Source organism: Myxocyprinus asiaticus, chromosome 48, assembly GCF_019703515.2.
Source record: "Myxocyprinus asiaticus isolate MX2 ecotype Aquarium Trade chromosome 48, UBuf_Myxa_2, whole genome shotgun sequence".
In the NCBI taxonomy this organism is placed as follows: domain Eukaryota; kingdom Metazoa; phylum Chordata; class Actinopteri; order Cypriniformes; family Catostomidae; genus Myxocyprinus; species Myxocyprinus asiaticus.
This window is the reverse complement of record NC_059391.1, coordinates 19,614,793-19,636,613: the sequence shown is the minus strand read 5'-3', so window position 1 is coordinate 19,636,613 and position 21,821 is coordinate 19,614,793. Positions and strand designations below refer to the sequence as shown.

The following is a 21,821-nucleotide window of genomic DNA, read 5'->3' as shown; positions in this document are numbered from 1 at the left end:
GAGCGTTGCAGTTTTGTTTCCTTAAACGTCATCTTCCGTATATCAGGGAATGGAATGCATTTATGGTCGGAGATATCAAGTAGGAATATCCCACATCCAACTTGAATGGAACACAGCATAACCATGTACCCTGACGAAATGAAATTTATTGCAAGCAACATTTAAATCACAAATATTATTAGATAGATTAGGTATTATAGACCTCCTTGGTAGATTCATATAAAAAATTATGATTTATTCGGGAGATGTTCATTTCACAAAACAGTCATGCTGCAGTTAAAATTAGGCTTGCTTGAGCACTAAGTGTCATTTCAAGTTCTGGCTTTCGTGCGTGGACGTGTTTTTAAAATGTCAATTGGTATTACTAGTTAGCTGCGACATGACGTATGAAGCCCAAAGGCACAGGGTGTCTTATTCATTATGAAACTGTGTTTTCTTAATGGCATGAATCACACTGTAGGCCTAGACTTTTAATGCACGGCCCGCCACTGTGAATGTTAATATGTAATATCACTGTTTTAGTGACATGAACTGCATGCTTCAAATTAGGTGTCCCTTTAAGTTATTGATTAAAATGATTAATTGCTTAAACTGTGTTTAAAGTTACTTTATTTTAGAATAAATACTCTATAATATAGCATGTGGTAATAGACTTATTGAGAGGTTGCCCTTTATCAAAATTGTATCACATTTACTTACATAAAAGCACCATCGTCTTACCATGAAAATGCCATGTGTTTTGGACACTACAGTGATGGTAATGCCATGGTACTATTCTTTGAAGTACCTTACAGTAACATTTAAATACCATGGTATATGAATATGGCAAACATAATGTACCATGGTATATATCATAGTATCATGGCATTACCATTTAAGACAATAAATACAACACAGCACTTCCACAGTGTGCTTTGTAGGAGTTATTTATGATTGTGCAGTGCTTTTAAGTTTTAATGTTTTGAGTTCAATGCTTGGAAAATATTTCATTTTATATACCTCCATGACAGGTGTGTTAATGGGAAGATTTGCGGCCATTGGTGCTGTTTAACATTGGTTACTGAGCAACAAAGTCTTGTTAACATTGGCTTGACCAGTAAAACACTCTGGTGCAAGCAGGTTATTAATTTGCCCTGGCCTGGTAAACACTTTATATGTAATTTAACATCTTATCTTAAAAGAATGGTAGATGAACAGAGGAACAAGGTGAGATCACCAGCAAAACATCATGAAATCAATAATAATAACTTTTAAATAAAAGCTCTAGGTATTATTGTGCATGATTACTCAGTGCACATTATTTTGGAGAATAAAACTGTTTTATGTTTTAATTATTCAGAAAAAATGTGGTATCTTTCTACATCTTTGAAACAACTTTCAATTTCTGTTGATGTAACCAAGGCTGCATGGGCGGGGGAAAAATAATATTAACTATTAATATCATAGCCTTACATTCACTATCCAATCAAATTCCAATGGATAAAAGTCACACCCCACATTACTTCCCACTGAATTTTCTATTTCACATGATTACATGTGTTTCATGTTGTCTTCATGTTGATGGCACTAAGATAAGCCAGTAAAAAACTCACCCATATATGGTCACAGTAATTGGCCCTAAAAGCTTTCCAACTATGATCAAATGTCTCCCAAAGATTTTCTTCTGGTAATAGAATCACTTACAGGAATTCAGTACTGAGCAAAAGGAATATGAGAATTCAATAAAAGGTGTCTGTCTGATTCTTGTTTCACCAAGACAGGGGAAAAGATTATGCATGACTCTAAGTGTACAATGCTACATGTAGTGTGTTTATGCATTTAGTCATATTTCCATATTTGGATGTAACCTCATATCTCTAGCACAGGGTCAAAAGGTTACTGATTTTTCCATGAGACCCAGCTAACTTATGCATCTCTGCGAGGTAAATACTTAATCCTGAATGCTTTCTCTTTCTTTTGCCCTCTCTCTCTTTGTGCCCCAAATATTCAAATATTCATCCTCTCTCAGTATCCAACCATGAATATTTCCCATGACCCTTGACTCCAGTTCTCTTCCACAGGCTACACGTTGCGTGCACTGACAGACAGTGAAATTAACAGCTGACAACAGACATCTGCACAAAATAATTGCTAAAAGAAAGAGCAATGAGGGCTCTCAAAATTCTAGCCACACAGTATTTATCATACAGTAGACCGGCTCATTATTAGAGACTAATGCTAATGTACACATTAGCAGACTAAATGTTTATCATTTTTGCTGATTAATCAGCACTGAAAAGAGCTTTTGGAACTATCAGATATCAGAAAAATGAACACCAATATTTCTGTTTTTCTGTGGGTGACACTGGGGTGTTTTTAGAGTACAACAGCGGCCACTAGAGGTGAAATAAAAACAATCACCGTTATCATTACATGTAGTCATAAATATATCGATTGGTTCATTTTTAATATCTTTGCATTAAATTATTTATTATAATAATAATAATTATACAATATTAACTCTAAGTATTACTTTAATTATAACTCTAATTATGTATAATTAATTATTATAACTAATTAATTAATTATAACATTAAACATTTTTATATAATGTTTTTATTTATTTTTATTTTACAATTTCAACACAAATTAACTTAATGTGAAATAATGTGAAAATCGTCCAATTAATCAGAAATAAGGTTTCCCCCCATTTTTGTAATCTGCAAAATCCATTATCGGTCGTAATTTTCATTTTTGGGTGAATTGTTCATTTAAGCTGATTTCCATGTCAGTTGTCGCTTAAAACTATACATGGAACAGACAAGGTCAAGAGTTCATCCAAATACTGTAATTTGCATGTTGCCACAAACCACACAAGTATGTTTTATACCAGAGAAAACAGACTTTAAGCATGCAAGCAGAAATTGCCAGAGCTCCTGGTGAATGACACAATTACAGAGTGAAGTGAATAAAGAAAGCTGGATCGGCATTGCATGATTACATGCTAAAAAGATGTGGCTAGCCACTCATGGCACAAGGAATTCTGCGCAATACGGTCCGAGCCACTGCACTATACATAAACACACACTCAAAAAGAGCATGCACACACTTAAAATATACATTTTAATGTAACAAACAAACAAACAAACAAAACTTGTTAAGGAAGCAAATTGTACATTTTGTAGCCTTAATTAAAAGTTTGCTTATCCAAAAATGTTTTATGGTTTGCAAACTATTTAAAAAACGTCCATTAAAGTTTTTACTTACTGTATGTCTTCGTGATCTCAAGGCAATACAGTTTCTGGAACACTCCCATATCTGTTTATTATTCCAAATCCAAACATGAAAAATATGGTTTGTGGTGTTAATTTCTGCACCACTAGCTTCACTTAAAGTGATAGTTCAACCAAAAATGAAAAGTCTCTTATTATTTACTCACCCTCATGATATCCCAGGTGTGTATAATTTTCTTTCTTCACTAGAACACATTTGAAGAAAAATAGAAAAATATCTCAGCTCAGTATGTCCTTAAAATGCAAGTGGATTGTGATACGATTTTTGAAGCTCCAAAAATCTCAGACAGTCAGCATAAACATCATCAATACAACTCCAGTGGTTAAATTAATGTCTTCTAAAGCGATATGATCACTTTTGGTGCGAAAAAAGATCAATATTCAAATACTTTTTAACTCTTAATCATCGCTTCCAGTAAGCTTCACGAGAGGGTGGAGATCACGCCGTCTCTCGTGTGAGGTATTCGCATTGCCATGATATGGACGTAATCTCACGTTCTCCTCTCGGTTGAGATATCCAGGATAAGCACACAAACGCACCATTGTGAGTAAAGAAACAGATAAAAACAGATCTAAACCAAAACCAACAAAGCTTCTGTACAGCATTCTTCCTTCTCACTATTTAAAAAAAAAAAAAAGAATTTCTCCCAATTTGGAATGCCCAATTCCCACTATTTAGTAGGTCCTCGTGGTGGCGCGGTTACTCACCTCAATCCGGGTGGCGGAGGACAAGTCTCAGAGAGTCAATCCGCACATCTTATCACGTGGATCCTTGTGCATGACACCGCGGAGACTCACAGCATGTGGAGGCTCATGCCACTCTCCACGATCAACGCACAACTTACCACGAGCCCCATTGAGAGCGAGAACCACTAATCGTGACCACGAGGAGGTTACCCCATGTGACTCTACCCTCCCTAGCAACCAGGCCAATTTGTTTGCTTAGGAGACCTGGCTGGAGTCACTTAGCACACCCTGGATTTGAACTCGCGCCTCTAGGGGTGGCAGTCAGCATCAATACTCGCTGAGCTACCCAGGCCCCCCTCCTTCTTACTATTAAACAGCGCTGCTATTCCGGCTTTGACTCATGAGCGTCAGTTCTCACGTTTCAAATGCCAATGCGATTACGTCACACGCGCGTACTGCTTCTGACCGGAAGCATCATTTAGAGATTAAAGTACTTAAATATTTATCTTTTTTGCATCAAAAGCGACCATGTTGCTTAGAAGACATTAATTTAACAGCTGGAGGCGTATGGATGACGTTTATGCTAACTGTCTGTAATTTTTGAAGCTTCATTAATCAGATCACAATTCACTTGCATTTTAAGGACCTACTGAGCTGAGATATTTTTCTATTTTTCTTCATATGTGTTCTGGTGAAGAAAGAAAGTCATACACATCTGGGGTATCATGAGGGTGACTAAATAATGAGAGAATTTTCATTTTTGGTTGAACTATCCCTTTAACAGAATTGCAAAAACCATTTTGTAACATATTTTTTTTTTTTAACTCCCTTGTCTGCCATTGGTTGAGCAAACAGAGTGTTAGGCAGCAGGGACAAAAGAAAAAAAAAACATAAACTACACACTTAACAATTAAAAAGAGAGAAAGTTTTTCAAAACATATAAATAATTCATTATTTTGCGAGTTGCTTGGTGATTCCAGTAATAAGGACTAACTAAAGAGTGCCATCCAGTGGTAGATGCAGGGAGATGCTGTCTTCTGATAATCAATAAATTCTCTCAGTAATCATATACTGTATATGAATATGTTTTATGTATTGTTGAAAAACTTTGCAAACCTCACTCACCCAGTAGAGACGCCATCCACTCTCATGGATTTTCCAAGGATATCTCCATCACTCATGTACCCCAGTGTTTCCACTGCAACACCCTCCATCTTCTCCACATTTTCTGAGCATTCAAGGCTGCCTAGGTTGTGTGTGCAGGTCTGATGTCTGTGTGTGTGTTGCCCACAGCCACTGCCATGGAGCATGAAGGTGTTCCCTAAGGAGGGGGCATCACCAGCTTGCAGGCGAGGGCTAGACAAGCCTAGTCGCCACGGCAATGCAGAAGCTGGGCGTGGACTAAGGGCAAGCAAGGCCCTCCCATTGATCTCCGTGGTTATGGTGCTGTCAAAGGTTGTTTCCAGGGTACTGGAAGGTGATTGATAGAGAGAGAATACATGAGATGTTAATGACATATTCATACACTCACAGATGTCAGACAAGGTTAAATAGGGACAGATGGACAGATAGACAAAGAGGTAGGTAGGTAGATAGGAACATGATTTTAGAGTTACGAAGGACAAAGATTTGCAGTCTGCTTCTCACACAAAGCTATAGTATGGCTTCAGAAGGCTTGGAATATAGCGGAAAAATATCATCTTTTTTGTACTTTCATGGCTTTTTTTATTTTTTATTATTCGCTTTCATTGTACGGAACTAACACTTTTGTGTTCCACAAAAAAGAAAGAAAGGCCTACAGGTTTGGAACAACATCAGGGCAAGTAAATAATGACAGAATTTTCATTTTGGGTGAACTATTCCTTTAAGAAAACAGACTGAAAATGTTACATCAACATATAAGGGGATTTCCTTTTGTTCTTAAACAGAGTGAAAGACAGCGAACAAAGAAAAAGTAAAAGTAGCATTAAGAAAAACTTCTGCCACAATTCTGCATCCTGTCGAGACAGAGTTTCATTGGGATACTGAAACAAGCTTTTTATCCAGCATTAGCAGACAGTAGGTTGCCCCCAGCCGATTTCACGGCTAGCTTTTGTACACTGAATGGCTTAGACACATATCAAACTGATCGCAGCAAACACAAAACCCGACACCCCCCAAAACAGCTCCTAATGTCAATCAAACTGTCTTCCTCAAAGCCAGTTAAGAGTTTTCAACTATTCACAATCCCCCACAGATAAAAGGGTTCACACACCCATGAACAATGGGGTGCATTCTGAGCTCTGCTGTGATCTCTGTGCCCAGTCATAATTAATGTCATGTTTTACTTCAGCCCTACTGAACTCAAGTCATTTAGAATCTGAATATAACCTTGCAGTGGAAAGAGCAATAAGAGATAACTACCACTAGAGGGAAACCTCTGTGTCATAATATACATTATTTAAATACCATTTCATAATTAAGCAGGTGATTGATTAACATTTTTGAAAATGAGTGTGATTATGTACAAACTGTCAAGGCAAACAGATATTTTAGTTTTGTTTAACACTATATCGTTGACTTTTTAGTATCAATTTACAAAGTGTAATCATTATGCATGTAGTTTTTTTTTTTAGGTCCAACTCATCCATTAAAATAAAATAATAAATATAATTTTAGTTTTCATTGGTAAATTCATTCGTAAACACAATTAGCATTGAAGCATAAACACTGAAGCATAAGCCTTTAGATCAAAAGATTTTTAAGATTATGAAAAATATAAATTCAGTCTAGGGTTTCGAAATTGGTAGTGAATGCAAATTGTAACCTAAAAACTTTTTGTAAAATAAATTAATTAAATAAATAAAAGCCCAATTTTTAAATGCATATCTGTCAACCACCCATAAGTAAAAACACAAACTCATACACACCAGTCCTACCTGTGACTGAAATGAGTTGTTCCCCGTAGGCTGGACATGGTTTCTTCTAGGTTTTGCCTCAGATCAGCAATGTTTTTTGCAGTACGTAGTCTTTTCGCCTCTGAATCTTCACCTGAGGAAACCAGACTTTTCATCACACAAACTTCACCACAGCCTGCAAACAGCTGCTCCCGTAACTCTAAGACATGTCTGATCACAAACATTCACACACTTAAAATGCTTAAAAAATGCTCCTAAATCCGGAGAATCATGGGATAATGTACATGAAGCAATTCCAGACTACGTATTGGCAACACGGTGCTAACTCTCCCCTGTTTGCTTATTAGGAAGCATGAGTTTAAATCTCCCAGTGCTTGTTAAAAGAGCTTTTTGTTTTCCTGATGCAGTTTCAACGTATGAAACCTTAGCCAACTGCTGCTTAAAAAGAAACACACTGTATGCAAGAGGTGAGAGGGGATTTGGCCAGTTGGATTAAGGGCTGTTTACTGATCATGAGGGGTCCACAAGGGGCTCAGGAGGTACAGAGTGGTGTACACACACACACCAACACATTCACAGACACACATGATGTAAAACGTGCAAGACAACGAGTGTTGAGGTACAGTACATTCCTGAAGGCAGTAAGAGCACAAACAGCCCCTTTCAGAACCGCATGCTAATGCTAACTCTTGGCCATTTAGGCCCTCTGCAGACCTTTAAAAAAAAGAGACCCACCTTCCTGGAAACATTATTTTTTGCATCACTAAGACCCAAAATTTGAATGCAAATGTTTCTAGCTACACAAGTTTGATTTCATGTTGCTGCATTTTGAAATGTATGCCAGATAGCAACGTTAGCACAAAAGTCTTCTTCTATGGTCAATTGTCTGTTTTTCAGGTCAAAAACTGTATTGGCAGAGAAACAGATAAAGAGAATCTTGCTGATCAAATTAGTTGAAGTCAACATGTTTAAAACTAGCTACCTGAATAAAACCACATCTGTTTCAATGGCTCAGACCTTTCAAGGTAACTCTATAGCCCCTTGAGTACTGAGGTTTGTTACCAGCACAGTAACAAAAGTAAATGCATTGGCCAAACATTTGCATCTACATTTGTGTACTTGAGTAGAGTATATTTCTGGCCTCTGGCCATGAAAATCCCAGGAGATCAGCAGTTATAGAAATACTCAAACCAGCTCATCTGGCACCAACAATCATGCCACGCATCTGCATGATTTTATGCACTGCATTGTTGCCACACGATTGGCTAATTAGATAATCGCATGAATAAGTAGGTGTACAAGTGTTCCTAATAAAGTGCTCAGTGAGTATATATTTTAAAGGTGCACTCAGTAAATTTTTGTTCGTGTCATCTTGGACTTACAGTGACACCAAGTGGTGTGGATGCAACATCATATAAAATCAATAGTTTTCAGTTACAAATGTCACTGTAGAAATTCACTACTCACAATCAGCCAATCCAAGAGTGAATGTGTCCAATAACAAGACGGTTACTGAGATTAAGCAAGTAGTATTTAGCTGGTCATGTGATTATAAAATGGCGGCCCCATGAGGGCGCCCCTGGCCCATGTAGTATAAAACAGCTTTTATAAGGTTCCTGAAATGACTAAAGTCTTCATCTCATGTGAGTGGTCATGATTTTATACATATGCTTAAAACTAACAACTCATTTCTTTAGGAATAAAACTTTTTTAATAGGAAAAAAATTACTGAGTGCACCTTAAGAGATTTACTTATAATTGTAAGAGTGCACAGAGATTTATGCCATCTGCTATGACAAAAAAAAGTCTAACAAAATTATGCATTATGTACCACTTGTATTCTCACTCCTTCTCCCCATATTATACAATATACCAAAAACAGTATGTCAATTGAGTACTATGAGAAATACCTGGTTGACATACTACATCTCATGAGATTCTGAAGTGTGCATCCACTGGACACTTTACTACTTCATAATCCAATGTCATATTCAAAACTGTGAATTTTTAAAAATGCCGGAGAACCACGAGACAGTTGCTGTTGCTTTCTTAACCGTAAGTGGTATATATACAAAGAAAGTTGTTATTTGTGGTTAAATTGTACTTGTTAAAATTACTTTAGTAGTTATTGTTACTACGTAATATATTCGGGCCACGGGACAATGCTCTCATTACCGGATGAAGTATATCTAGGAATGTATTCATACTACTCACCTGCCAACCTAAAGAATGTACTTATTATGTTGATGTTCTTCATCAAATGTGGTACATACTTTGACAACACACAAAGTTGGTCTCTGCTGTTAATTAAAAGTGTCAAAAAGCCAAAGAATATAATAATAAAAATAAGACGTAAAGTATGTTGAATACCTCATGGCCACTTGCAACTCTGCTGAGATGAGCTGTGCCAAAGGTCAGGAATTTTAAAAGATGTCACTCAATACTGGTGTACAGTATTGGGGTTAACGAGATAAAAGTAACGCGCATTATGTAATCAGATTACTTTATTCGAGTAACAAGTAAAGTAATGCAATATTTTTTATTTTAGACCATAATATCGGAGTTACTTTTTAAATAAAGTAACGTGTTGCTTTTGTACACCTCTACTGTCCCTGTATTGCCTGTAGAGACGAGTAACTTCTATTTAAATGAATAGGAGAAATTGGAACGCCCAACCAAGAAGCTCTAGCACCCAACAGTCAATGGATGTAGAAAGTAAGTCCCACTTTGCAGGTAAAAGAGCCAATCACCTTTTAGATACAGACATCACCTGTCAATCAACTCACTAACATGCATGCGCATTTCGTGTTTTAACGTAATATAAAGTCAACAACTTTCGGTTGAGTGAAACATGGTTGATTCATGTGTTAATACACACTGCATTAAAAAAATCCGTAAACACGTTTTTGGGAGAACGGGATGAGAAATGCTGACTCTGGATCAGTGACTCCAAGCAACATTCTACATGGATTGTGTATGCAGAGAAAATGTCTTAGTTTCTAAAAATATTCTAAATTTTTGTTTCATAATAAACAAGTAGTTTGATTCATGAAACAAACTGTTTTATGACGTTTTAGTAGCATTAAAATGATTCCATTCAAGTTGTATCAACATGTGCCTTTGAAGTTGTATGCATCAACCAGTGGCATCTGAACGCACCGTGGATTAGCTCAAAACAAGCGTGCACTGCCATGACTTAAGTGAAAAATATTTATTTATTCATCAGACTTATTCCTTGAACATGTTAGGCTGGCATTCCCTATTGAATTATATCCTGACTTTTGAAAAACATCTCAAGTTGACTCTGGCATTGTCGATGGGCACAGCACATGATGACATATATGATGCAGGTTCAAGTGTTGGACTTTGCTGCTTTAGGCAAGACAATAGTTATTCTTCATTATTCATATTGGCTGCCATGTTGATGGAAAAACAAAAAAAGTTAAAAAAGTAACTCAAAAGTAAAGTAATGCTTTACTTTCCATAAAAAATAACTTTTTAATTAATTAAGTTACTTTTTTAAGGAGTAATGCAATATATATATATATATATCTCCCCTTTTCTCCCCAATTTGGCATGGCCAATTCCCAATGCGGTCCTCGTGGTGCTGTAGTGACTCGCCTCAATCTAGGTGGCGGAGGACGAATCTCAGTTGCCTCCGTGTCTGAGACCATCAATCCACGCATCTTATTATGTGGCTTGTTGAGCACGTTACCGCAGAAACGTAGAGGCTTCACGCTATTCTCCGCGGTATCCACGCACAACTCACCACGCGCCCCACCAAAAGCAAGAACCACATTTATAGTGACCACGAGGAGGTTAACCCAACGTGACTCTACCCACCCTAGCAACTGGGCCAATTGGTTGCTTAGGAAGCCTGACTGGAGTCACTCAGCATGCCCTGGATTCGAACTAGCGACTCCAGGTGTGGAAGTCAGCGTCTTTACTTGCTGAGCTACCCAGGCCCCCAACACAATATTGTAATGAGTTACTTTTAAAAGTAACCTTACCCAACACTGCTGGTGTACACTGCAATCAAGTCATCTAAAATTCACATCCACACTTACTTCTATGCTTCTCAAAAATATCCAACATGGTTAGAAGGATCTCCTCGTTAACTTGTGCAATGCCATCCCATACCCACTTGTGCTGGGTCAGGTGCAGCTGATGCATGCAACTGAATGCATTCACCTCCTCAACAGATGGCCGTGGTGGTCCTCTAGAGGTATCTACCCCCTCGCACCTGTCTTGTAAGACTTCCTCATCAGATCCATTTCCTGCTCTTCTGGTTCTAACAGGGGACTCCAATGGACTATGACTTCTCATTTGGTCCATTGAGAAGATGTGTCAGTTTCTGTCTTGAGGAGACTCCAGAGAGGAACTACTGTCCTTCCTTGCACACTTTCTTTGGGTAACGTGTTTGTCTTTGACTCTCCTACACTACTATTAAAGATGGATAAATGGTCTGTCTGACACATTCTGAGTTGTTTTCAGAGAATGTCCCGATTGATTCGTGAAAGAAGCTCTTGTGACGGCAATCCAGCATTTTCCTGTCCTCAATGGAAAAGAGAGAGGAAATTGCAATACAGCTCTCATGCCCACACCAGCACAGTGAACTTCCCCTGTGGAGAGGAGTTTTTCTCTTGCACAGAGCTCTGACAAACTGAGAAAGGATCTGCTCTCACACACACACTCACACACACACACAGACACCCACATGCTGGTAGGCCTTGGCAACTCCTTGACATCCATAGCCTTTTACATGCAGATGAGTGCTGTTTTGTTTTCTTTTTCACTCTCCGTCTGGCCTGACATTGGCCTCAGAGTTCGGAAAACACTGCTCACTAATTCACAAATGAACAGTGTTTTCATACTTAAAGACACACTGAACAAATATGATATTGTATAATACCTTCTATAATACCTTCTTCTGGCCATCACAATTTCTTGACACATGGTGCTCAGTAGGTTAAGGCAAACATTTAAATGAACAAAGGTGTTTTCAAGTCAAGAGATTTATCTTGTAACACATTACCACGTAATTATTGAAAGCAAACAACACTTCAAAACACTGTTATCAATTTCAGGCGCAACCAATAGCATGCGTTGGGAGCAGGACAACCTGTTTTCTAAACAATGGGCCATTGAGCGCGTTTATAAGCACACCAATACGCTGGCTATCAAAAAATCAGCTTATTTAAAAAGTCAGTCAAACAAAGCAAGAAATCCACATTATGTGACATTTGAAATAATGGTGTTATTCTCTGCTTTTGATGTAAAACCATGAAGAGGCATGTGCAAAACACATGCACATGTTGGATAAGCCAGTAAGAACGACATTTAAGGTGTTGACATGCAACGTGAAATTGATGTAATGTGCAAAAATGTACCCGTGTGGATCGGTTAATTCTTACACCGTTTATGACCTTACAGCAATACATGACCACACACGTTGTCGGCTTATTAAGCATAATCGGTGTAAGAATGTGTATGTAAATGTGCTCATTAGTTACGCGTCGCAGCTTTAAATGTTTCATTAAACACTAGGTTGTGAATCTATATGATCACTAAAGTGTACCTGTCAGGTTCTCCAGAGAAGTATGGATGGATTTACTGCGTAGGCCTGTTCTTTCTCTCCTTTCATCTGTTCCCGCCATTAGTCCTGTCTTATCAATTTCCGTTTGAGACCTACAGAGACAGAGCAAACTTCTGGCTCAAATTCATTACAGTATAACAAACATGCATTCTTAAACTGGGTGTCATATGGCATGTGTAGGACAGAATGCATTATAGTACCACAAAGTGGGGCACTATGTATTAAAGCAGAAGCAAGTAACTTTTTCCAGGTTAAAATACTTTCTTGTATTCCAGCTTAATATGTAGAGACAATTAAATGTAAGCCATTTGTAGGTTGATTTTTCAAGGAAGTGGCCCATCCAGCCAGACGCAGCAACACTGACTCAAACAATGGCAAGAGTTTGGGGAGGGACAATCTTTTTTTTTTTTTTTTTCAGATTTGGAAAAGCTGTTTGAAAACAATGTTATTTTTAACAGTTCAATTTGGTGTAGGTTAGTGGGTCAGAAATTACACAGGCTTTAAAACAAAGAAACAAATCGATAATTAAAACTTTATTAACTTTAAAAAATCACTTCCAGCCAGCAGTCAATGCATCAGTGATGTAAGCACAATGGTGCGTTCACGCGAGAAGTCGGAAGCGTATGCTTTGTACACAACAGAGGAACGAACGTCACGCTAGAGTTAGTTCATTTCAAACAGAAATAAAGCGCTGGGCGGAAGCAACGATTTAAAGTTAAAAAATGTTAATTATCGATTTGTTTCTTATACCAACCTATTGGTTTGCTACAGAAGACATTAAATGATCGTGTGGATTACTTGTATGCAGCTTAAATATGCTTTTTGGACCGTCAAAGAGCCAGCAGCCTGATGGCATACATTTACATGCATTGTATGGACAAACTGAGTTGAAATCAGCTTATAAAAATCTTCACTTTGGTTCTGCTGAAGAGGGAAAGTCATACACATCTGCGATGGCTTAAAGGTAAGTAAATCATGAGAGGATTTTAATTTTTGGGTGAACAAACCCTTTATTAGTACACTTTGTGAAGAAACATACAATTACTCATTACAACGGTCATCACCTGTACATGAATGGAGCGACCGTGGCCGTATTGGGATGACTGCATTGTTGCTGGAGCTGTGGAAGTTGCACACTGACTGTATTGTTGGCGGTTGAGTGGGTCTGAGCCCCAGTAGCGGGGTCTTGGCAACTTTTCCCTTCTGATGACACCAAACTAGATGTAGAGCAGGACTGTCTGTTGTGCTTCTGGCCCTTAAGTACAGACAAACCTCCCACCTTTCCATTCCGTAACCGTTCTCCTTCTGTACCTAAAGTGGGTGGCACAATATTGTTATTTGCAACTAAACCCTTCCCTGCCTGGCTTGGTTTGGGTATGCCACTCATGGCCGATTTGGCAATATCTTTCTTCGCACAGTTGCTGCCTTTATTTCCTTTGGGAATGGACTTCTTAAACTCGGATACAGCATGTCCCTCAGTTTTGGTATGTCCTCTAGTGTGGTCTGATTCTGTAACTTGTTTGCCAAGCTTGTCTTTCTCTTTAGTTTTCAACTTGTCTTTGACTTTGTTTTTTTCTGCCTTTGCTGAGGTTATTTTGGGTGCTAAAGCCCTACCAATTGTCAGCTGTGCAATGCTCTTCAGGGCTAGCTTGGGACTGGAGCTGCTGGAGCTGCTGGGGTTCACTGGGCTTTGGTTCTTAGGGTGGATGGGGCAGATCTGAACTTGGTCTTCCACTGTTTCCAGAGCTTCCAGATCTTCCGTACTGGTTGTCTTGGAGGTTTTGGGGCCCGATTTACTGTTAAAGAGCTTGAGCTTCTCCAGCATGGACTTCTGGGCAATCACCTTTGGAGGAACCTCAAGAGAAGCTGAGGGTGGCTGTTTAACAGTGACCATTGAATAGGTGGCAGAGTGTTTAGTGCTGAGAGATTTGCTTCTCCAGGGTTTAGAGGTGGTAGTTGTGATGTTGCTGCTGCTGCTGGTGCTACTGGGTGGAGGCATGGAGGAACTGATGGGTCCATGTTCAACCATCATGGGGGATGGGGTTGTTTTCTCTGTAAGTGCAGAAATATACATTAATGTGACATCTTATAAGCTGCTAATCACAACTGTTACTGTACATTGCAACAAAAGTTTAAATATTTCTCAAGTAAACATCCATGTTGCCAATCAGCATACAGCTAATGGTGAGGACCAAGGATTTCACAATCACACAAAGTTTTGTCTAATCTGAATGATGTCTGCTGGCCATAGAAAAAAGATCCAGTTATTTTTAACTACAGTCCAAGACAACCAAATTCAGGTTTGTGTTTTGTGAAATGTGGTGGTGCTCACAGTTTTGGGAGATCAAATCAAATACTGCCTGTCTACCTGGGTCTTTTTTTTCCAATTTTACACATGTCTGTTTCCCGGAATCTTTAAAAATTCATAATTTGAAAGATTTCCAAAAAATATGGCACAATACCTTTACATCTATAGTTCATTATATTACAAACTGTAGAAAATGTCCAAACCTCACAAAAAAGGATTATTAATGTATTCATTGTTTGATCTCACATTTGAACTTTTAACTACTGTAACAGGCAATTTGCCAAGTAGAGAGGCAATATAGCCACTCTGGCACTAAGAAAGTGTGTCAAATATTTCAAAACCTAGCAAGTGCAGTTAAGCTGTTGTACATGGACATTAACAAGCGTGACACACTTGTGATTCTGAAAATATGAAAGTTGGACAAAGTGTATTAGTATTAAACAAAATACTGAGGAAAAAAAGCATGAACTTTAAAGAGGAAAAATCCAAGTATGTTAAGGGATGTATTTATATTTATTTTTGAGATCCAAAGGTTTGCTCAATGGTGCATGACAAACGAGACATTGTTGAGGGACCTATTGGACCTTCTAAACTACGTAATTTAATGAAGCGTAAAAGTTTAAAAGCAGTTAGAAAAGCACTGTTGACCACTGATATTGACTATTGTTAAGGCCAGTTCACCCAAAAATGAAAATTCTGTCATAATTTACTCACCCCTATGTTGTTCCAAACCCGTTCTCTCTTTCATGGAACACAAAAGTAGATGTTAAGCAGAATGTTAGCCTCAGTCACCATTCACTTTCATTAGAAAAAATATGCAATGAAAGTTTAAGAATTACAACCTGTCCAACATCCTTTTATGTTCAAAGAAAGAAAAAAGTTATATGGGTTTGGAACAAGAAGAGGGTGGGTAAACAATGACAGAATTATCATATGATCATAATCAGACAGTAATCAGCTTTTGCAGCTTTGATTTTTTTTTTTTGTTTGAAAAGCAAAAAAGCAAGCAATAAAACCATTCTGCATTATTATGTGATGAACTCGCGTTCAGTCTACAGTAAGTCAACATTTGAAAAGTTTCTCTGTTATGTCTCTTTGAGTTGCCCTGATTTCATTGGTGGAAAATCAATACCAATTTTCCAACACTGTTTATCTGACAGTTGGTCTTGAGAGAAATTATTGACAAGTCTGCTTCATTAAAAGTTGGTTTAGCGATGCTTACCTCATAGACTGACGACCAACTCTGTGTGCCTTTTGTATGGCGTCAACACTGCATTTCAAGTCTGTGCAAAATTAATGTCAATACTACCTTCCTTCTTTTCCATCCAGGTGAAAAACTTCTCAATCCTTTGATCACATTCTGTAAAAGTTCGGTCATGATGACTGACTTCAGCGGTGTCATTCTCTCTTTTTGTCTGTTCCTGCACTGGCTGTGCCACAAGTACATTAATTAGAGCTGAATCAGTGAGCGGTAAACACCTCATCATCAGCATACTAGAGTCAGCAGTGTGCAGCCGAGAGTGCAGACAATCGTGCACACACACACAAATGAAAACATCTGCATGCATGCACACAGACACGCAGACCATACATGTTCAAAGTTGAAATGTATTTATTGGCACAGTTGACATAAATATGCATAATATGGGGGATGTAATACACCTAAAACAATTGAAAGTGATTTAGATCCAAAGAAATTCGATTTTGTGAAGTTTGAATACAACCTAACTATACGCTCAATTAAACAACTTGGCCATACAAAACAAACAATGCAAATATATCTCTTACTCTTAGGATTTAAATCAAGAATTCCAAGTGTGTAAAATGCTAGAGGGTAAACAACCACCAGATGGGATTCAGAAACAACAGGTCATCAATCCTAAACTTCAAATATCTTATACAGAGATAACTAAATACTGAAGTGTGTAAACCAAACATGAAATGACAGCTAGTCAACGATGTGTCAAAAACACAGTATGCAATTACAGAATTGTAAAATTGTGAAGATTATGAGCAGTTATCTAACTCAGAGGTTGAAGGATGGCTTGGATTGCTCTCTTTGCAGTATGTTTTAAAAAATCTCTGGGATGAACTCAGAGAAAGAAAATATTTGGCTCAAATATTTCTTCAACCTGGAGGTGGTAATTCATGTCAGGAAACAGCCTGAGCCATTCAGGTGAGCAGTAGCGGTTCTAGCTTGTATGGCGCCCTGGGCGAAAACCGCTTCAACGCCCCCAAAGTTGTTGACCGGGGGGGGGGGGGGTTGCCTCATGCTACCCCCCCCACATGATGTCGCCCTGGGCAACTGCTCATGCCTAAATCTGCCACTGCAGGTGGGGTTCTTAGCTATATGCGAGTTAAATAAATCCTCCCTTGGGAACATTTGGGAATGTCCCCATTTGGAAAAACGATTTATAAAGAAAAAGTTGCTTTATTTGTTTTCTTTAAGGGGTTGGGTTAGGATTGGTCTGTAGTCAGTTTTAAACAGCTTTATATATCATGTATATATAAACAATAGAAGTGTACGTTATGTTCTCATTTAGAAAAGTGAAAAACTGCTGAGGCACTTTGTCAGTTATTTTGTCATCCCTTTTTTTCTGGGTTACAGTGAGGCACTTACAATGAAAGTGAATGGGGGCCAATTTTTGAATGTTAAAATATTAATTTAAAGCCACAAGTCATGAACAATATGCGTGTAAACATGATTTTAGTGTGATAAAATCACTTACTAACCTTTTCTGTGTAAAGTGATAGCTAATTTTACAACTTCATTGCCATGATGTAATGTCAACAACCCCTTAAACCCTAAAACAACTGTAAAAAATTACGATTTAAACAACTTTACAGCTCAAATAATACATGAGTTTTAACAGAAGAATTAAATTAAAATTATAAGCTTCATATTTCTGCCTTTAAACCCTCCAAAAATGGGCCCCATTCACTTTCATTGTAAGTGCCTTTCATTGTAACCATGACTTTTGCTTTTTTTTTTTTTTTAAAGAAAAGGAGGGACAAGTAGAAATAAATGTTCGTGGTAATCAATGTTGTGCCACAAATGCTGTCGATTGAGCTTCACTTGTATTGAACCCGGAATATTTTCTTAACAAATATCTCAAAACTTTCTCACTCACCGTGTAAACACTTCAGATTAATAACATTCACACTGCATGCAGCTGTTCTTGTAGCTGTACACACAGAACTTGAATAAACACGGACAGCAAAACAATACTTAAACACTTGAAAATTGATGTGATGCACACTGATGCATAGACACAACCTATATGGGCACACTTAGTACATTTTTAATAGTCATTGGTCACTGAAATATAAAAAAGCTAAGAGTGAACTTTTAACAGGAAAAGTCTGATACATTTCTGAAATTATCTCCAAATTGATACAAGAATAAAACCTGTGGATTCTATGGGTGGAGGGCCATAGTGGTAAAATATCTAGGCTGGCAAACAAAAGGTTGTAGGTTTGAACCTCATAAGGAGTGATCCATAAACTGTCACCAATGTGCCCTTGAACAAATCACTTAATTCCAGGTTATTCCAGGGCAATTTTCCTTGTAATAAGTTTACTGTAAAATGCTTTGTATAAAAGTGTTAGCTAAATGACAGCATATTTACTCTTACATAGCAAGCGTGGATGGTTCTGAGATTGTGTACATCAACAGCGATTTACTCACCTCTTTCCTGAGGACAGGCAGAGATTGCAGGTTTCATTCTGTCACACTGGCTGAAGCTCTGGCTGCGTCTGCTGGCGTTGTTGCAGGTTCGAGGTTTACACTCTCCACCCGCTCCACCCGCCTTCACAGAGGGGCTCAGAAGCCTGAGTTCAGTCAGAAATAACATACCCATTCATCCTCTTTTTTAAACAATATCTTTTTATGCTCCAAAGACACAAGCCTAGAGAGACAATTTTATAAATGAACTACAATGACCTTATGATATTTAAATCAATATATGATCATATGAATGAGAACAAAATGACCATTGGAGGGGATTCACATGCTTCTTAGGCCCTGAGGACACAAGATTGGCTTTGTAGTATCACAATAAGACCAGAAGTTGGTGCTGTTGTGTAGTAGTATACTAGACATGGTCACAAATGTTACAAACTCAGGCTATGTTCGAAATGGAAAACTAGCTTACTGCATACTGCACAATATATTAGTAGTATACTTTTAAGAGTAGTATGGTTGTATGATATTCTGAACAACCAAACACACAAAGAGTGGACAAGGAGATGTAAATCAGGCATGGTGTAATGTTTTGGGAGTGGATGTAGTAATGCAGAAAGCTGACCTAGAGTTTTTTTTCTGAGCAACTGAGAGTTTGGCAGCTTTTTTCTGACTGGAGCGTTTGGATGGATGACTTCGTAATAAAGGGAAAAAGACAGAAGAGAGAAAAAGAAATGGATAGAAGAGATGCGTTAAAGCAATAAAAGCAACAACAGAGAATAAACTGTTAGAAATGGAAATGCAGGGTTAGTTGGTTTATTGTTAGAAATGTTGAGGACATAAGAAGCAATAAAGGAAGAAGAAAAAGAAGAGAAGTACTGAAAAGCATCTGAAACGGTCACAACTGAAACTATAACAACAAACAAAAAGTCTTAATCAGTTCAGAATTTTAAGAGTTTCAAAGCATAGTATGTTGGATACTTCACACAATTTCTTTGGCCTTTTATACAATTTTCTTAAGTAGGGCGAATAGATTTGTTACGAAAAATGTACAAAGTGGACTCACATTGACTGATCCAATCATAATAGAGATTAGTTTGTTTATAGAATACTTGAGATGTAATGAAATGTCAAATGTGTTTGAAATTAACAGGAAATGGTTGACTTTTTTCTTAAGTAGTTATTTTGAGTAAGCATCATCTTAATTTGTTACTCAAAAAAGCATCTTGCTGTCTCAAAATTATTTGCATTTATAACTATTGCCCCGGTATCTACACAATATCACTTTAAACCCCCTATAGGTGCCTTTTACCCCAAGTGAGGGAGCTTTTTACCTCAAGTGTGGGGTAAAAGGCTCCCTAACCTTCTTTTTTTATTTTAAATAAAAAAATTAATTTTAATCAAAACATCCTTCTGTTATTATTTCTTTTCACACAAAGGTTGCTCCATCAATTTTCAGTAAAAATAAATATTTATTTTTTGACCTTGATACATTTTGTGACAAGAAAGAAGCAAAATTTCCTTAAGGGGTGCCTTAAGCCTTGTTGTACCCTACCCAAATAAGAAAAACCAACAACAATTGATCACTGGAGTTGTATGGAATTCGGTGTGAATGAGCTCTTTTCATTAAAAAAATTCAGACTTCATGTACTGTAAAAAGACCTTTATTCATACACTGTAAATCTTTATCTGTACATGACTTTTTTAAATTGAGAAATTATCACACAATCCAGCTGTTATTCTAGACTGAGTTATTCTGGATTTACTGTTATTATGTCTATGGAGACAATAAATATAGTAATAGTATTTTAAGCACAGTATACCTGGACTGCAGGTCAGCCTGTGGTTTTTGTACACATGGGGAGAAGGTGCAGTGCTGATGAATGGGAGATGGACAAGGAGAGCCGTTGGGAGAGGGGCCAGGAGAGGTGTGAGAAGGCAGGGTAGGGCTGGCGCATCGGTGGGCCTGGTTGTTATGAAGCATGTGAGCATTGCTGGAGGCCTGTTTGAAAGTCTGCAGCTGCTGCTTGTAGTGAGACAAACTGAAGAATAGACCTAAAATGGCTTTCAGATTGCCATTGCGGATCTCTGAAAAATAAATGTTTTTTGAAAGTTGGCAGTTTTTCTAAAGTTGGGACAGTATGGAAAATGCTAATAAAAACAAAAAGGAGTGATTTGTAAATTCTTTTTACCCTGTGCTACATTGAAAACACTCCAACAACACATTATTTGATCTTTTATCTTGTGAATTTATGTGGTTTAGCAATGTCCTGCTGGAAAATGCAGGGACATCCCTGGAAAAGATGGCGTCTGGATGGCAGCATGTGCTGCTCCAAAATTTGTGCATATCTTTCTGCATTAATGGTGCCCTCACAGATGTGTTACTTATGCCATGGGCAATGATATACCCCCATACAATGGCAGACACAGTCTTTTGGACCTTTTTTCCACATTAAATGGGTTTGTCGGTTCACAAAACATGATTCTACTGTTCTACTTTCCATCTGAAATGAGACAGAGCCCAGAGAAGTCAGTGGCGCTTCTGGTCAGTGTTGATGTATGGCTTCTGCTTTGCTTAGTAAAGCCTTAATTTGCATCTGTTGATGCAGCGGTGAAAGGTGTTGACTGACAAAGGTTTTCAGAAGTATTCCTGAGCCCTTGTCATGTTATCTATTACAGACGAATAACAGTTTTTAAAACAGTGACGTCTGAGGGAATGGAGATCACATGCATATAGAAGAGGTTTTTGGTCTTGCCCTTTACGCTCTGAGGTTTGACTGTATTCCTTGAATCTATCAACTATAATCTGTAAACTGTAGTGGGTGAAATACCCAAAATCCTTCCAATTTGTCTTCGGGGAACATTGTTATCAAGGCCTGTGATAGACTGGCCACCTGCCAGGATGTTTCCCTGCCTTCGGCCCGAGACAGATGTGATAGGCTCCAGCACTACCCGCTACCCTACATAGGACAAGCAGCTATAGAAGATGGATGTTCTCAAAGCACTGGACTATTTGCTGACCTATCTGTTGGCAAACTGGCGAGCCTCAACCCATCCTTGCTCAGGAAAAACTTTTTTGGTGGCTCCTTATATACTATAACACGATTGCCTTACCTGTTTAACATCTGTTTCACATCACCTTGTTATTTCAACCTGTCAGATTGTTATTAGTCCTAAATTGCCCCAGTCTCAACTTTTTTGGATTTTGTTGCAATGATCTGATTTGAAATGAGTGTATATTTTCTAAATAAATAAATAAAACAATTAAATTCACATGGTAAAACATCAAATAATGTGTTGTTGTTTTGCTTTCAATATAGCACAGGGTGAATTGAATTTACAAATCACTCCTTTCTGTTTCTGTTAGCTTTTTCCATAC

General features: G+C 37.9%; 1 protein-coding gene across 2 annotated transcripts in view; it reads right to left on the bottom strand.

The window, feature by feature from the left end:
• The window catches only part of LOC127437629 (neuron navigator 2-like), a 78,061-nt gene extending 67,013 nt beyond the window's left edge, over positions 1 to 11,048 (bottom strand). Inside the window, exons 1-3 of one of the 2 annotated variants that reach the window (XM_051692662.1) lie at positions 10,924 to 11,048; positions 6,878 to 6,989; positions 5,085 to 5,429 (exon numbers count right to left, since the gene is read on the bottom strand). In XM_051692662.1, coding sequence (XP_051548622.1) covers positions 5,085 to 5,429; positions 6,878 to 6,989; positions 10,924 to 11,029 — 563 coding nt within the window. In that variant the 5' untranslated portion in view covers positions 11,030 to 11,048. The remainder of the gene's footprint in view (positions 1 to 5,084; positions 5,430 to 6,877; positions 6,990 to 10,923) is intronic. The other variant, XM_051692663.1, reaches the window with a different exon arrangement.
• Positions 11,049 to 21,821: the final 10,773 nt, after the last annotated feature.